At 35.8% G+C, this 12,484-nt stretch overlaps 1 protein-coding gene across 4 annotated transcripts in view; it reads left to right on the top strand.

The window, feature by feature from the left end:
* Window positions 1-12,211, top strand: part of FAM126A (family with sequence similarity 126 member A) — a 38,311-nt gene extending 26,100 nt beyond the window's left edge. Inside the window, exons 11-12 of one of the 4 annotated variants that reach the window (XM_042474897.1) lie at window positions 6,524-6,738; window positions 7,713-7,854. In XM_042474897.1, coding sequence (XP_042330831.1) covers window positions 6,524-6,738; window positions 7,713-7,724 — 227 coding nt within the window. In that variant the 3' untranslated portion in view covers window positions 7,725-7,854. Of the gene's footprint in view, window positions 1-826; window positions 6,820-7,712 lie in introns of those variants that run through there. The other 3 variants (XM_042474896.1, XM_042474895.1, XM_042474898.1) reach the window with 3 other exon arrangements.
* Window positions 12,212-12,484: the final 273 nt, after the last annotated feature.

Genomic DNA, 12,484 nt, shown 5'->3' with positions numbered 1-12,484 from the left:
TACGCATATTTTTGTATATATTATCTTATATATTTTATATTATATACATATACTTCAGTGTGTACATGTATATACATTGTATATTATATATTAGATAGTATGTAAGTTAATTTTTCTGTGGCGCTCTTCTTTTCCCCCCTGAACCTTAATACTTTCAAAAATATTTTAAAAGCGCTGATAACAATTCTCACTGCTAACCTGTAGCTCTTTGGAGTATTTAAGTTTGCAGGCCTGTGGATTAAAACATATACAGGTCAGTGGTAGCAAACAGTAATTTCCTGTTGTAATAAATTAGAACATACAAAGATGTTGCAGTCTCCTAAATGAGACTATAGCAAGCTGTTACTTTTCTTAAAGTACGATTTCTTTAAAAAATTACTAATTTGACTGGTAGCAGGTTTTACATTGCTTGTTAGAAATTACAGTCAGTCCAGGGATTTTTTATCCATGGATTCAATCATCCACGGCTTGAAAATAGTTTTAAAAGTATAAATTTCAAATAGAAAACCTTGATTTTCTATTTTATATAAGGGACACCATTTTGTTATGCCATTGTATTTAATGGGACTCAAGCATCCACAGATTTTGTTATCCACAGTGGTTCTGGAACCAAACCCCAGCGGATAACAAGTACCCACCGTATTACAAAAAATCTGAACTATTTGTCAACAACATGTAGAATAATTACAAGGGATCATAGTACTGTACTGTTTTCTTTTAGCTAACACAATTTCCTCCCTTATATAATTATAAATGTATTGATAGTCCAGGAAAAAAAGTATCTTACATATTTCAGAAACCGTTCTTTAATATTGCCTTCTTGCAGGAGTCATACTTGATGATACAGGTGCTGAAGCTGACGAGTCATTGGTTAGGACAAGTATTTGCTGCAGCAGATAACAGTAAGGCAAGAGGCTTGATAGTATTAGTAAAGCAACTGACTTCAGTGAGGATGAACAGTTAACTTTATTAAGAAGGAGAATAATTTGGCAGGTATGCAAATATTGCTGCAGACTGCTAAGTAGAAAGTAAGTTCTGATCTTTCCATTCAGGAAAGTGATATCATAATGTTATGACAAATTATGTGGAAACCTTGCACTTTTTTGTCATGGTCTATGAATCACACACATGGGGTTTTGCCCCTGTACAGAGCCTCTCCCAGAACATACTTGGGCTGAGTGATTTTGGCAGGAACCCATTCCCACTCCATCATGCTGTAGTGTGCCACAGCTGTCTCTCCTTAGTTTCCTTTTGTCTGATGAGTAAGCAGTTCTGAACAGAATGTTCTTTTGAACTAATGAATCGTCAAGATACACGGAGTGATTTTCTTCTAGTTTAACCTCTCTTTTATGTTTTGCCTTTCCTTCACTCTCCATTATTTATAACTTTGACATACTGAGGATTTTCACACCATTCCTGTAGTTTTTTCTGTGGCCTTGTTTAGATTGTATACCTCATGTGGAGATAAATAAGAGCCCTGGTTAAATACCTGAATTGCAGCCACTCACTCACAAACCATAAGATTGTGAGTTCAGTGCCAGTCAGGGCTCAGGCTTGCATCCTTCTGAGATCGCTAAAATGAGTACCCAGCTTGTTGTGGACAATTAGCTTACAGTTGTAAACCACTTAGAGCTGCTTAGGTGGTATGAAGCAGTACTGTATATAAATGAAGCTGATTTGCTATTGCTGTAAATTGGCTTGTTCAAAGAGACACTGAGTGCTTATACTGCCTTGGAAAGGGTTACAAGATCCAATGGTGATCTATTTGTAGAGTGTTCACCAAGTGAGCTCTGAAAAACAGGTAGATTACTACTGTTGGCTACCTGGGCAGATACTTTGAGTTCAGCAGGTTTGGTGGCTGAGGACTCAGCATTTAGTATTGCAGTGCCAGTCTTGGATGTAGGCCTCCTCACATAAAGCTATGCTTTTGTACCAGCCTTAGATCTTGTTACATGTTCTGCCTTTGTGATCTCTGTGGTGCCAGCTGCTGCAGCAACACTGTGCCCAGTATTATCTACTCAGTCTTTGTCTTGGACATGTAACCTCCCCCCTATGTCAGGAAGGAATTTGGATAAATGGAATCAAAACATTTTCATTCTTCAGATAAGGAAGAGGAAGCTACTAAGAAAAAGAAGGTGAAGAGGACTGGGGAAATCAAAAGTTGGATCTGAGAATCCAGGCAATTCATTTGGGTCTCCCTGTGGTACCAACCCCCCCCTCCTTTGATAGTTTGCTACCTCTACAGTTACCTTGTTTCAGACATTGTAGCAATCTTAAGATGCTTAGTCAGTACTAATATCTTTACTATTGATTCTGGAGGTCCCTTTTCAACTCATTGGTGCAGATCTTACTTCATTGGTGTGATTTGGAATTAGCCTAGCACAGATTCATGGGAAATTCTCTGATGTCCTTTGTAGAACCCTCTTCAAAAGGAGAGATTTGAGAACCACCTTTTTAAAAAATTCAGAATTATACAAACAAAACATGGCAACAGCAACAAATAAAAATAATGTCAGAAACAGTAAACTCTCAGATGTGGTTATTCAGTAAAAAAAATAAACAGAAATTAAACCAAGTGATGTCCTGGAAATTATAGACAAAAGGCGCATTCAGAGATCCTGAATTGAGAGCCACCTTGAGTGAATCGGAACTCTCCTTCATTCCCACCCCTGAGTCAGGACAGACTTTAGTATCATGTTCCAGGCATCCTTCCTATGCCCAGTCACCATGGTATTGGGATGATTATCAGTCTTCCTTGTGTTGCAGCGACTCAGGTAGATACTCAAGGGAAGGTTCACCTTGTTCAGTTTGCTCCAACCACCATTAGGAATTTCAGGGATCTGGAATGGAAAGACGTTTATAGAAACCATATTGAGGAACCAGAAATGTGTCAGGTATTGCAGCAAAGTAGGAAATAGGGTTCATTCCATGGGCATTGTGGTCCTTTATGAGTGTAATGGCCCTTTCTTTAATAGCTTTTCTCCCTTTCCCTTGTTGATTAGAGTTATAATGAAGGTATAGAAGAACAAGTCAGATTGCATTCTGATAGCTCTGTGTGATGGCTTCATCAACCATGGTTCACACCATGCTTTTTCTGTTTTCTTGTGAGACATGCATTCATGTGCCAATGGAAACAGAGCAGTTGTTCCAATTATCAGGGGTTATTCTCTATCTGGACGTAGTAACTTCACATGATGTCATGGAGGCTCACACTTTCCTTCAGCACATATAGATAGTTTTAGAAGCATCAAGGAAACCTTCCATTTTTGCTTATACTTGGCAAAGTAGAATCAGTTCCCTTCCTTTCTTTGAGATTCTTCCTTCATTCAAGGCTTCCTTCCTTTGAAACCCTCTCATTGAGGAAGTCTCCATCCCTCACATTTTGTACTTTCTATTACACTCAGAACATCTGGACTGTCTAACAGTTCTGAATACTAGGTTTGCTTCTGCTAAGGCATCACTTTCCTCAGACCCCTAATGAAATAATTCTTGAAAAGGTTGAAACAATTATATTTACCAGTACCAATAAAAAGTTCCTCCAGTTTTCACTCTGTTACCATTGCAACTGACAAAATGTCTTTTCAGCTTTTGCTGATAACTGGTTTGTGTTTACTTACCCTGAAGCTGTTGGTTTTAAATAGTGTGACTGCAACTAGATGAAGACATGTGACAACTCACTGTGGTGATCACTTTTACCAGACTTTTCACCATGATTATGTCATGCTGTGGCCTGATCATTCCTTTTCCCCCCAAGGTGATTTTCTACTTTTCATCTACAACAGGGCTTGGAACTGCCAAGATTCATGCAGAATCTCTCAACACTGTTAGAGAGATATTACATATCTTCAATGTCAAAAGGGTGCTGGGCTTCTATGTCAACCACAGAATGACCTTTCATAGAACCTCACAATGTTTTGTAAAATATTCTGGGGCCAATAATAATTTACCAGTTCTCCTCCCAAGATTCTTGAAGTGTCAGTGCAAACTATTATACAGTCGGCCCTTCTTATCCACAGATTTTTTATCCACAGATTCAAGCATCCATGACTTGAAAATGTTCAAAAAAGTATAAATTCCAAATAGCAAATCTTGATTTTCCATTTTATATATGGGACACCATTTAGCTCTGCCATTATATTTAATGGGACTTGAGCATCCACAGATTTTGGTATTCATGGGGGATCCTGGAACCAAAACCCAACGGATACCAAGGACCGACTGTACCCACTTATGAGTCCTCCCACCTTCTGATTCCAGAGAGTCTTAAGACCCATTCTTTAAGGTTAGTGGCTACTTCTACAGCCTTCCTGAAGGCTATTCTGTTGCCAGATTTGGACAGAGCTGCAACTTGGCCACAACCTTCTATATTTCTCTTACATTAGTATTTAGATGTGTGGGCAAGAATTGATGCCTTCTTTGTCCTGACATGGAACCATCCTTCAGTTAGTCACCATTGGGGTAATTCACAGAAACACTGAAGAAGAACATGTTGCTTACCTTTAACTGTGTTGTTTCATGTGGTCATCTGTGAATTCACAAAACCCACTTCTTCTCTTTCTTCATTGGCTTGGAATGTGGTAGACACAGAATTGAGTAGAGAATTTTGAGGCATGCTTGATCATGAATACTGAGGGAGTGGTGTGTAATTCCACCAAAATCACTCAACTCTAGAATATTCCAGGAAAGAGACTGTTCAAGTACAAAACCTCATCTGTGTGAATTCACATATTATTGCTCAAAGAACTACAGTTACAGATAAGCAACTTGTTCTTTAGATCCTTGAGGGAAAGTTACTGTTGTAGGTGAAAATAACATTAATGAGATTGGGGTTTGAGGGGTTTCAAGCTTTTCACCACAATAATTTGCTTCAAAGTAAACTGACCTAGAATAGATAATGCATTCTTTCACTTTTTTTGTGTGTTTTGTGATAATTTCTTTCAGTCATATCTTTTGTACTATTCCATATCATTAATGGTGAATATTGTTAGTATCTAGTTGGTCTCCTTATGTCTGTTACATAAACAGTTGCAACTGACTAGAAGAACACTATTATTGTAACCTGAACACTCCACACAGCTATATGATCAGTATGCAGACTGGTAGCCTTCTGTATCACAGAGGTTGAGATCAATGCCAGGAAGCATTTATTTTAAAAAGCGTTTATATCTATGCTATAAAAATGAGAAGAGACTGTTGATCCATACCTTCCTTTAGAGAACACATTTATGTGATTTGTTAATGACAGTAATTGTTCATTAGGTTTATGTGGCTGCCATTTCAGAAGGTTTGATCGCTGGAATATGTTACTATGCAGTTTGACAATTTAGAATAATCTAAGTTTCTATGTACTGTATAGAGTTAAATTTGCAATGAAAAAGTGCATATGTTATAAATACTAAATATTTGCGCAGGGGCCATGCTTCATAATCTATTAAAGTGTTAATTAGAGGAGCAGATATTAAAGAGGGCAAAATAAAACAGAAACCAAGATGCTTTGAAATTGCTGCTTAATAAAAGTTGAAAGTTGAGAGATTAACAGTAGAAAGGACTTCTTATATTTTGCTAAGAAATTATTTTGCCGAAAACTTCTTGGATTCATTTTTATGCTATTTTTATTGCTTTCAGTGGATAATCATGTATTTATCATCTCATTGAACTGTCCCTAGTGTTGTATATTAGGGTAGAATATAAATGTTAGAAATAACTTTCAAAGCATCAGTGAACAAAAGGTTACAGCATTTGGACAGCATGCTTTGATTTGGCTAATCTGCAACCCACATTCTTATTAGCATTGTGATAGGTTTCCTGTTGCTTAAAAGGAATAGAAAACAGGTTGTGCTCTATCATGTTGAAAGTACCAGTGTATGTTTGGATGCCTAGTCTTAAAAAGATCTTTCTTCTATGCATGCTCCTTCAAAATTGTAGTAGAAGCACATTAAGACAGTCTGGGGAAATGGAAGATGGCATTTGCCTTCCATTTCCTTTTAGTGTTCTATGATATGTAAGCCAGTTCACATGATTACCATCACATGTGTGGAATGTTTGCAATCCTGTGTTGGAGCCTAGAAAGATAAGGAAAAGGAGCATTGCCATACTTGTTAGGTTTCAGAAAGATGAAGATTCCATACTTTACAGAAAATGACATTCCCCTTAAATCCTTCAGTTTATCATATCTTCATGTTTAGGTTTAATGCCTATCTATATATAGCAGAAATAAGGGTGGCTATATCATTTCTTATGCAATTATCAAATGTATTATCATCATTTTTAAAAGTTTAAAAATTGAAAGGAACATATCTTTACATCTGTATAATCAATTCACGTTCTTTATGCAAGAGTACTTTATTACCTCTTTACTAATACTGCTGAATAACCACAGGCGAGTAAGCAAAAACATCTTACTTCATAACATCCAGCTTTTTAGTTTTGTTAGACTTGTCTCCTTTTTTTTTTCTTTGTGTACGTGGTTTTTGTTTCAGTCATCCTTTTTTTTTTTTTTTGTCTTATCCATCTTTAATTCTAGAACAACCAGATAATGCTAATGACACTACTGAATCGGGCAACTTTGTCATACCCGAGATTAGTGTCACAAATGTGGCTGGAGAGAGAACCGGGAATGGGGAAAAAAGCAGAGCACCAGCAGAGAGTGATGCTCCGCATATACAGGGTGTACAGGAAACGCCTACCGATCCTAGAGTTGACAGCAAAAGCTTGCCAGAGATCAGGAGGCAAAAATCTGTAAGAAAAATAATGGAGGATGGAATAAGCTCACCTGGCAGAGTGCAGTTTTAGCAGAGCACTGTGTAGCTACGCTGAAAGGTATTGATGGAAAGGGTCATTGCTGCATGCTTGAGGAATTGCAGTATACAGTAAATTATATTTGCATGCTATCTTTTAACAAAACACAGCTGCATGCTTTGCACACAGAAATGATCTATGTGCTGAAGATGTTAATAGCATGCTGGTGACAAGTAAGTTTGTTTTAGCTTGGGAAACTACACTGAGAGACTTCAGATGGCAAGCAGTGCTAGCCCTCTGGGTTATTCTGAAGTCATTCTCTTTATTTTAGCTATACAAATTGACTTAAGGAAATTCATCTTTCAAATGTACATAATCCATATCAGTTCATTTTGTTTTTTGGTTGTATCCATTTTATCATTAAAAAAACCTTTTCAGCCACGTGGCTTTATACTCCACTGTGTTTCCAAACCTATCACTGTAGATATCTCTGTGCTGCAAAATGTGACCTTTCAGTTCTTAAAAAGATAAGTACTGTTGGCTTTGCTAAAAATGCCAGAGCCTGCAGGTGATGCCATACTGGCTATTGTGATACCCTGATTATTAGTTCCATGATTAATTTGCTATGCAGGTAGTATATACATGCCTTTGCTTATTCTTTGATTCACATCTTTTTCTAGCTTTCTGTAATATATCTAATTTTTCATTAATCGTTTGCATGAATAACAGGAGTGCTTTATCAAAAAAATTCTGCAAAATAAAAATAGAAGCATGCTTCTCAATTTTAATAAATATGCTTTACTCATGTAAAACAAACTACTGTGCACTTTCCATCAGACTGATATAATGGGTAAGTTTCCTCACTGGTCCTTAGACTTTTGCTCTTTACTGGGAAATGCAACAATCATAACAATATAGTATTACACAATAGTCATCTGCATTCATTTATTAACTGTTTTTTTTTCTCCATGTAGGTAATGAACTAGGAATTCCAGAAGAAGAATTAATAGAAGTCTCAGAAGTTGATGAAGGTTTTTACTCTAGAGCTACTTCTACTACAAGTCACTCTGCTTTATCAAACAGCAGCACCACCAATAATAAGGTTCAGCTGAGCAAGAGTCAGCGGAAGTCTGGAGGAAGCAAAGTTGGAGGGAAAGAAAAGGAAATTATTGGTGAATCCTGTAAAGAACATTTGTCTCGTAAACAAAGCCAGAGAGCAATGAGTGAAAATCTAGAGCTTTTGTCTTTAAAGAGACTGACTCTGACTAGTAGTCAATCCCTGCCTAAGCCAGGCAGTCATAGTTTGGCTAGAACTAGCACCACACTCTTTAGTAAATCCTTTGAGCAGGTCAGTGGTGGTGTAGTCCCAAATAATCACAGTAGCACAGAGGCAAACAGGTTTTCAGTGTGTAGTCTGCAAGAGGAAAATTTCATTTTTGGAGGTGAAAGAACAGAACTTCTTGTTCCAAGCAAACAGTCTAATCAGCGACTACCTACTATCAGCATTACACTGTCAACAGATTAAGAAGCCCTTAACTAATTTGTTACTATAAATGAGTACTTGGGTGATCTTAGTACCATACAATGTGATCCCAGTTCTCCCTCTTTTCTAACAATTAAGTTGTCTTTTTAAAGGTTATACTTATTCAACAGTAGAGCCTTAAGTTGCCAGTTTTAAGGTTTACAATGTTTTAAACAGAAGAAGGTGGATAATTCTCTTGAGTATTTTACAGTAATTAGTTACTAGTCTCTGGGAATATTAACATCATGAAAGTTCCTAATGGTGATACAATTAAGCTTGTGTTTGAAGAAGATTACTTAGTGGACCTCAATCAGTTTGTGCAAGCATTTACTATCTGATCTGATTTATGAATTGCTGTAATCAGACCTCTACTAAGCCTGTTAACAAAGTTGTAACTGTTTTCTTTTTTGTGAGGGATTGGGGGAGAGTGAACAAGAAACTGCCTTTTACATTTCATGAGACATTTTAAAGTTTTGCTTAAGATGGCAGCTTGTTCTGGTGACAGAAAACCTCAACTGTATTATGCACCCATGCACATAAGTCCATTTGCTGAATTGAAGTCACCATGTTCAGGTTCATATTTCCATTTCTACTACAAGCATGAAAAAATAGAATTCATCATTTTTAGGTTCATGAAATCACCTACAGCAAACATTTTTTAAAATATAGTGTTTGAATTTGTTTTGCAGAGGAACAAATTAAGTTCACTTACCGTAAGCACACTGTTTGTTAAAACTCAGAATACATATACACAGTGGTGAAAGTAAGTATGTGCTGAACTGGCCGTCATGGCAATCATGGTTTGTTTGACTTAGCTGCCATTTGCTTATTGATTTTCACTTTGAATAGTGAATTCAATACATAAAAATGTGGTGTTTGTATGGTAATGCTGATACACCTTGAATGTGGTTTTACAAAGAATGATGCATTGAGCTGTGTCTAGAGAGATCTGTATTTAAACCGGAAATTTAGTGCACAAACATGGAGGCAAAGAGATGATTATAATTTTTCCATTGCAAGTACATTTGAAACATCAGGTGTTTCCACAGTTCCGATTTTACCTTGCTGGTGAGCTCACAATAACAAGGAACAGACTTTCCTTGTCTACCTCAGAGACTTCAAGTCCAGAAGGAATAATGTTGGCTTCCATTTCCTATTGAGTTAATTAAAGCAGAATCATGCATCTTGAAGGTGTGATATTTCAGTTTCAACAGTAATATGGAAAAAGAAAAGCTTTTCCCCCCTTTTTACTCCTTTCTTATAAGATGTATCATATTGAAGTGTAATAACAGGTGAGTCACAGCAGAACACATGTTCATATTAAAATTTTTGGAAGGGCAAATTTATATAGTTTCTGACAGCTTAAAATGTAGAAATGTGAAAGTTTGAAAATTATAGGACAGTCTGTTCTTGATGCAATAATCTCTTGACATTGTAGGCTTCATCAACATTGGTTTCACAGGCTTGAATCTCACTGCATGAGCAGAAAATATTTCTGTTCATGGAGGTAAATAAGTTGTCAGTTCTCTCATGTTTGCATGTTCCTCCATAGTTCAAAAGTTAGTGAACACTGCAGTTACTACTTGAAGCATGTGGAATGGCTAGGAGAGAGAAGTCAGCTACACTCCTGATGATGAGCAGAAGAGAATTCTTGTTCACGGAATCTCTTAATCCAAGGCAAAGTCTCAATGACACTTGTTGGTTTGTCCTCATCTGTTTATCACTGCTGTTTTATAGTGTTAATTTTCAGTTAAAGTACATTCCAACACAGACCCACATTGTGAATTATTTTAAAGTAATGTTTAAAAGGTACAAGAATATGTATAGATTGTATTCTTCATTTCTGTTGGCTTTTATACTTAAAGCCACAAGCACCTGATATTGTGAATAGAAGGTCTGTATGTCGAGAAAAACATCTCTTACACCATTTACTTATAAATTATAACTTGAATGTTAAAAATGGCTTCTCTGAATTTACAGAGATACAAGTTTTCTAATCAGATTTCTTTATCTATTTGAACTAGAGATTGCTGGAAAATCTCTTGTTTTCTGCACAATCTGAAATTTAAAATGGATGGGGCCTAAATTTAATATGTTACTTTAATCTATTTAAATCATGGATATTCTTACCATAATAACAGTATTAATATGATGTTTAACAACTTAAATATTACAGTTTTTCTACATATTTTACATTTTACTGGCATTGTAATACAATTTTATTTAGTGAAGGTAACAAATGACTCTTACACAGGAATATAAAGCCATCACAAGTGAAAGTTATTTAAACTTTTTCATATAGTTAACTATTTTAAATGCCATAAGATACCCAACAATGGCTTTTAAAACATGTACACTGTATATTTTGGACAACAGTATTTTTGTTTTAATAAAACCAAGTTGCTCTTTTTTGCACATTCAAATAATCTTGTTCTAGAATTTCTTCATATGCTGCAACAAATGTTAAAATACCATAATGTGGGCATAATTAGGCTTGCAATCAGGTTTGTTAACTGAAATAACCTTTGAAATAAGAACTGTGTGCAGGCATCCTGATGTGAATGGGGGCATTCTGTACAAGTATACATATTTGTATTTATGTCTAATTTTTTTATGTCCAGAGTGGAAAACAAGAGATTGCTAACAACCTTTATGGTACGTGTGAAATCAAAAGTAGATAGTTCAAGTATATTTTGTTCAAAAACACTTCTTCATGAAGCTGGTTAGTTTCTTAAGGTGACTGACATTTCTTATATCAACTGTATAGTTCTATATACAGTATGAAACTGTTACCTGTTTAGTTCTGGTTTGTTATATACAATTCACATAAAAACAACTCTTCAAAATTATTTTTTGCACATTTAAATTTCACATGGAAAAAACTAATGGGGAATTCCCTCTTTTCCCAGCATAATGCCTGCTAAACTCCTGGAAAATTAACACTTGGTTGGGGTTGGCAATAAGACCCGGGACTGTATACTTATGGAACAAAATGTGTTTACAGAGTCACTAGTGCAGGTGATAAATTTTGTTTTGGAATAACATTGTGTTGCTCATTCACATGTGAAACCTTGACAGAGTAATACAGAATACAAACAAGTATGGTATCAGCTCTCTAGAATGGTGATAGTGAATCTTGATTTTGGTATCTAATTATGTTTGAGTGTTAGTATTTATAAATATTGAAATACATCAAGTTCTGAGCAAATTGTATCTTAACTTCAAACAGATTTGAAGATAGGTGAGCCCTTAAAATGTTTAGGGATGAGTTGCTGCTGTGTCACTGAATGTTTGCGGTTCAGTAATTTGAACAACGACATTCTGTTTTTTTTTCTTTGTAATTATTTTAACAACAGTAGATGACATTCAGTAACTCAATACTGAGCTGGCAAGTCAGTCAGTGGAATTAACCAGAGTGGGAGATCAGTGAGTTTTGTCCTGTAGTGAAATAATATAGATGGAATGTTTTTATAATGGTTTGCTGTGATGAGAAATGGTTTGGGTTTTTTAAGAATCTAAGAGTAATTAAAATATTTGAAGACCACAACTGCGGAAGAACACAATGTACAAAATATTTTAGCAATCTTTTGTTGAAATAACCACACTTATTTGATACAAAAGGTTTATGAATGTATCTTTTTGTGATGGGCACCATTTTCTTTTTCCTAATTTTGGACTTTAAGTGGACAGATTTCTGTGAATTAATAATGGTAGCCTTTTGCAGAGTTCTGCTTCTAAATGCAGAAGACTAACCAAAATTGGCAATTTGTATATTTTTAATAACTTATTACATGAAAGACTAAACATCATTTGATAACTCTTTTCCTAAAAAATATGAAAATTTAACTGTACCACTTTCACTTTTTGTAGTGCAAGTTTATGAATATTTTCTGTGTTTTGGTAACAAGATGCTTGTTTTGTATAGTTTAATAAACTAATTGCTTATCTTGAGTTCACATTCCTGAAATGACAGAATCTGCATGGTTCATGATTAGTGTTTTAGCCATTGGAATAAACCAGTGGAAGTCTTGGGTTTTATGTACCTCCTGAAAGCTAAAGTGCATTTTGGAATCCTTCTGTTTGTTTGCTGGCCTGGTTTTAAAATTATAACAAGAAGAAATTATACTACCCAGTCTCATTAAGGCAGATATGAAAACTGCTTTTTCACCTGGAGGACAATTAACTTCTGGTAGCTTAGGGGCCACATGCCAGTGGTTGGTGGCC

The sequence above is a fragment of the Sceloporus undulatus genome, chromosome 6, assembly GCF_019175285.1.
Source record: "Sceloporus undulatus isolate JIND9_A2432 ecotype Alabama chromosome 6, SceUnd_v1.1, whole genome shotgun sequence".
Taxonomy (NCBI): domain Eukaryota; kingdom Metazoa; phylum Chordata; class Lepidosauria; order Squamata; family Phrynosomatidae; genus Sceloporus; species Sceloporus undulatus.
This window is presented reverse-complemented; position numbering and strand designations above follow the sequence as displayed.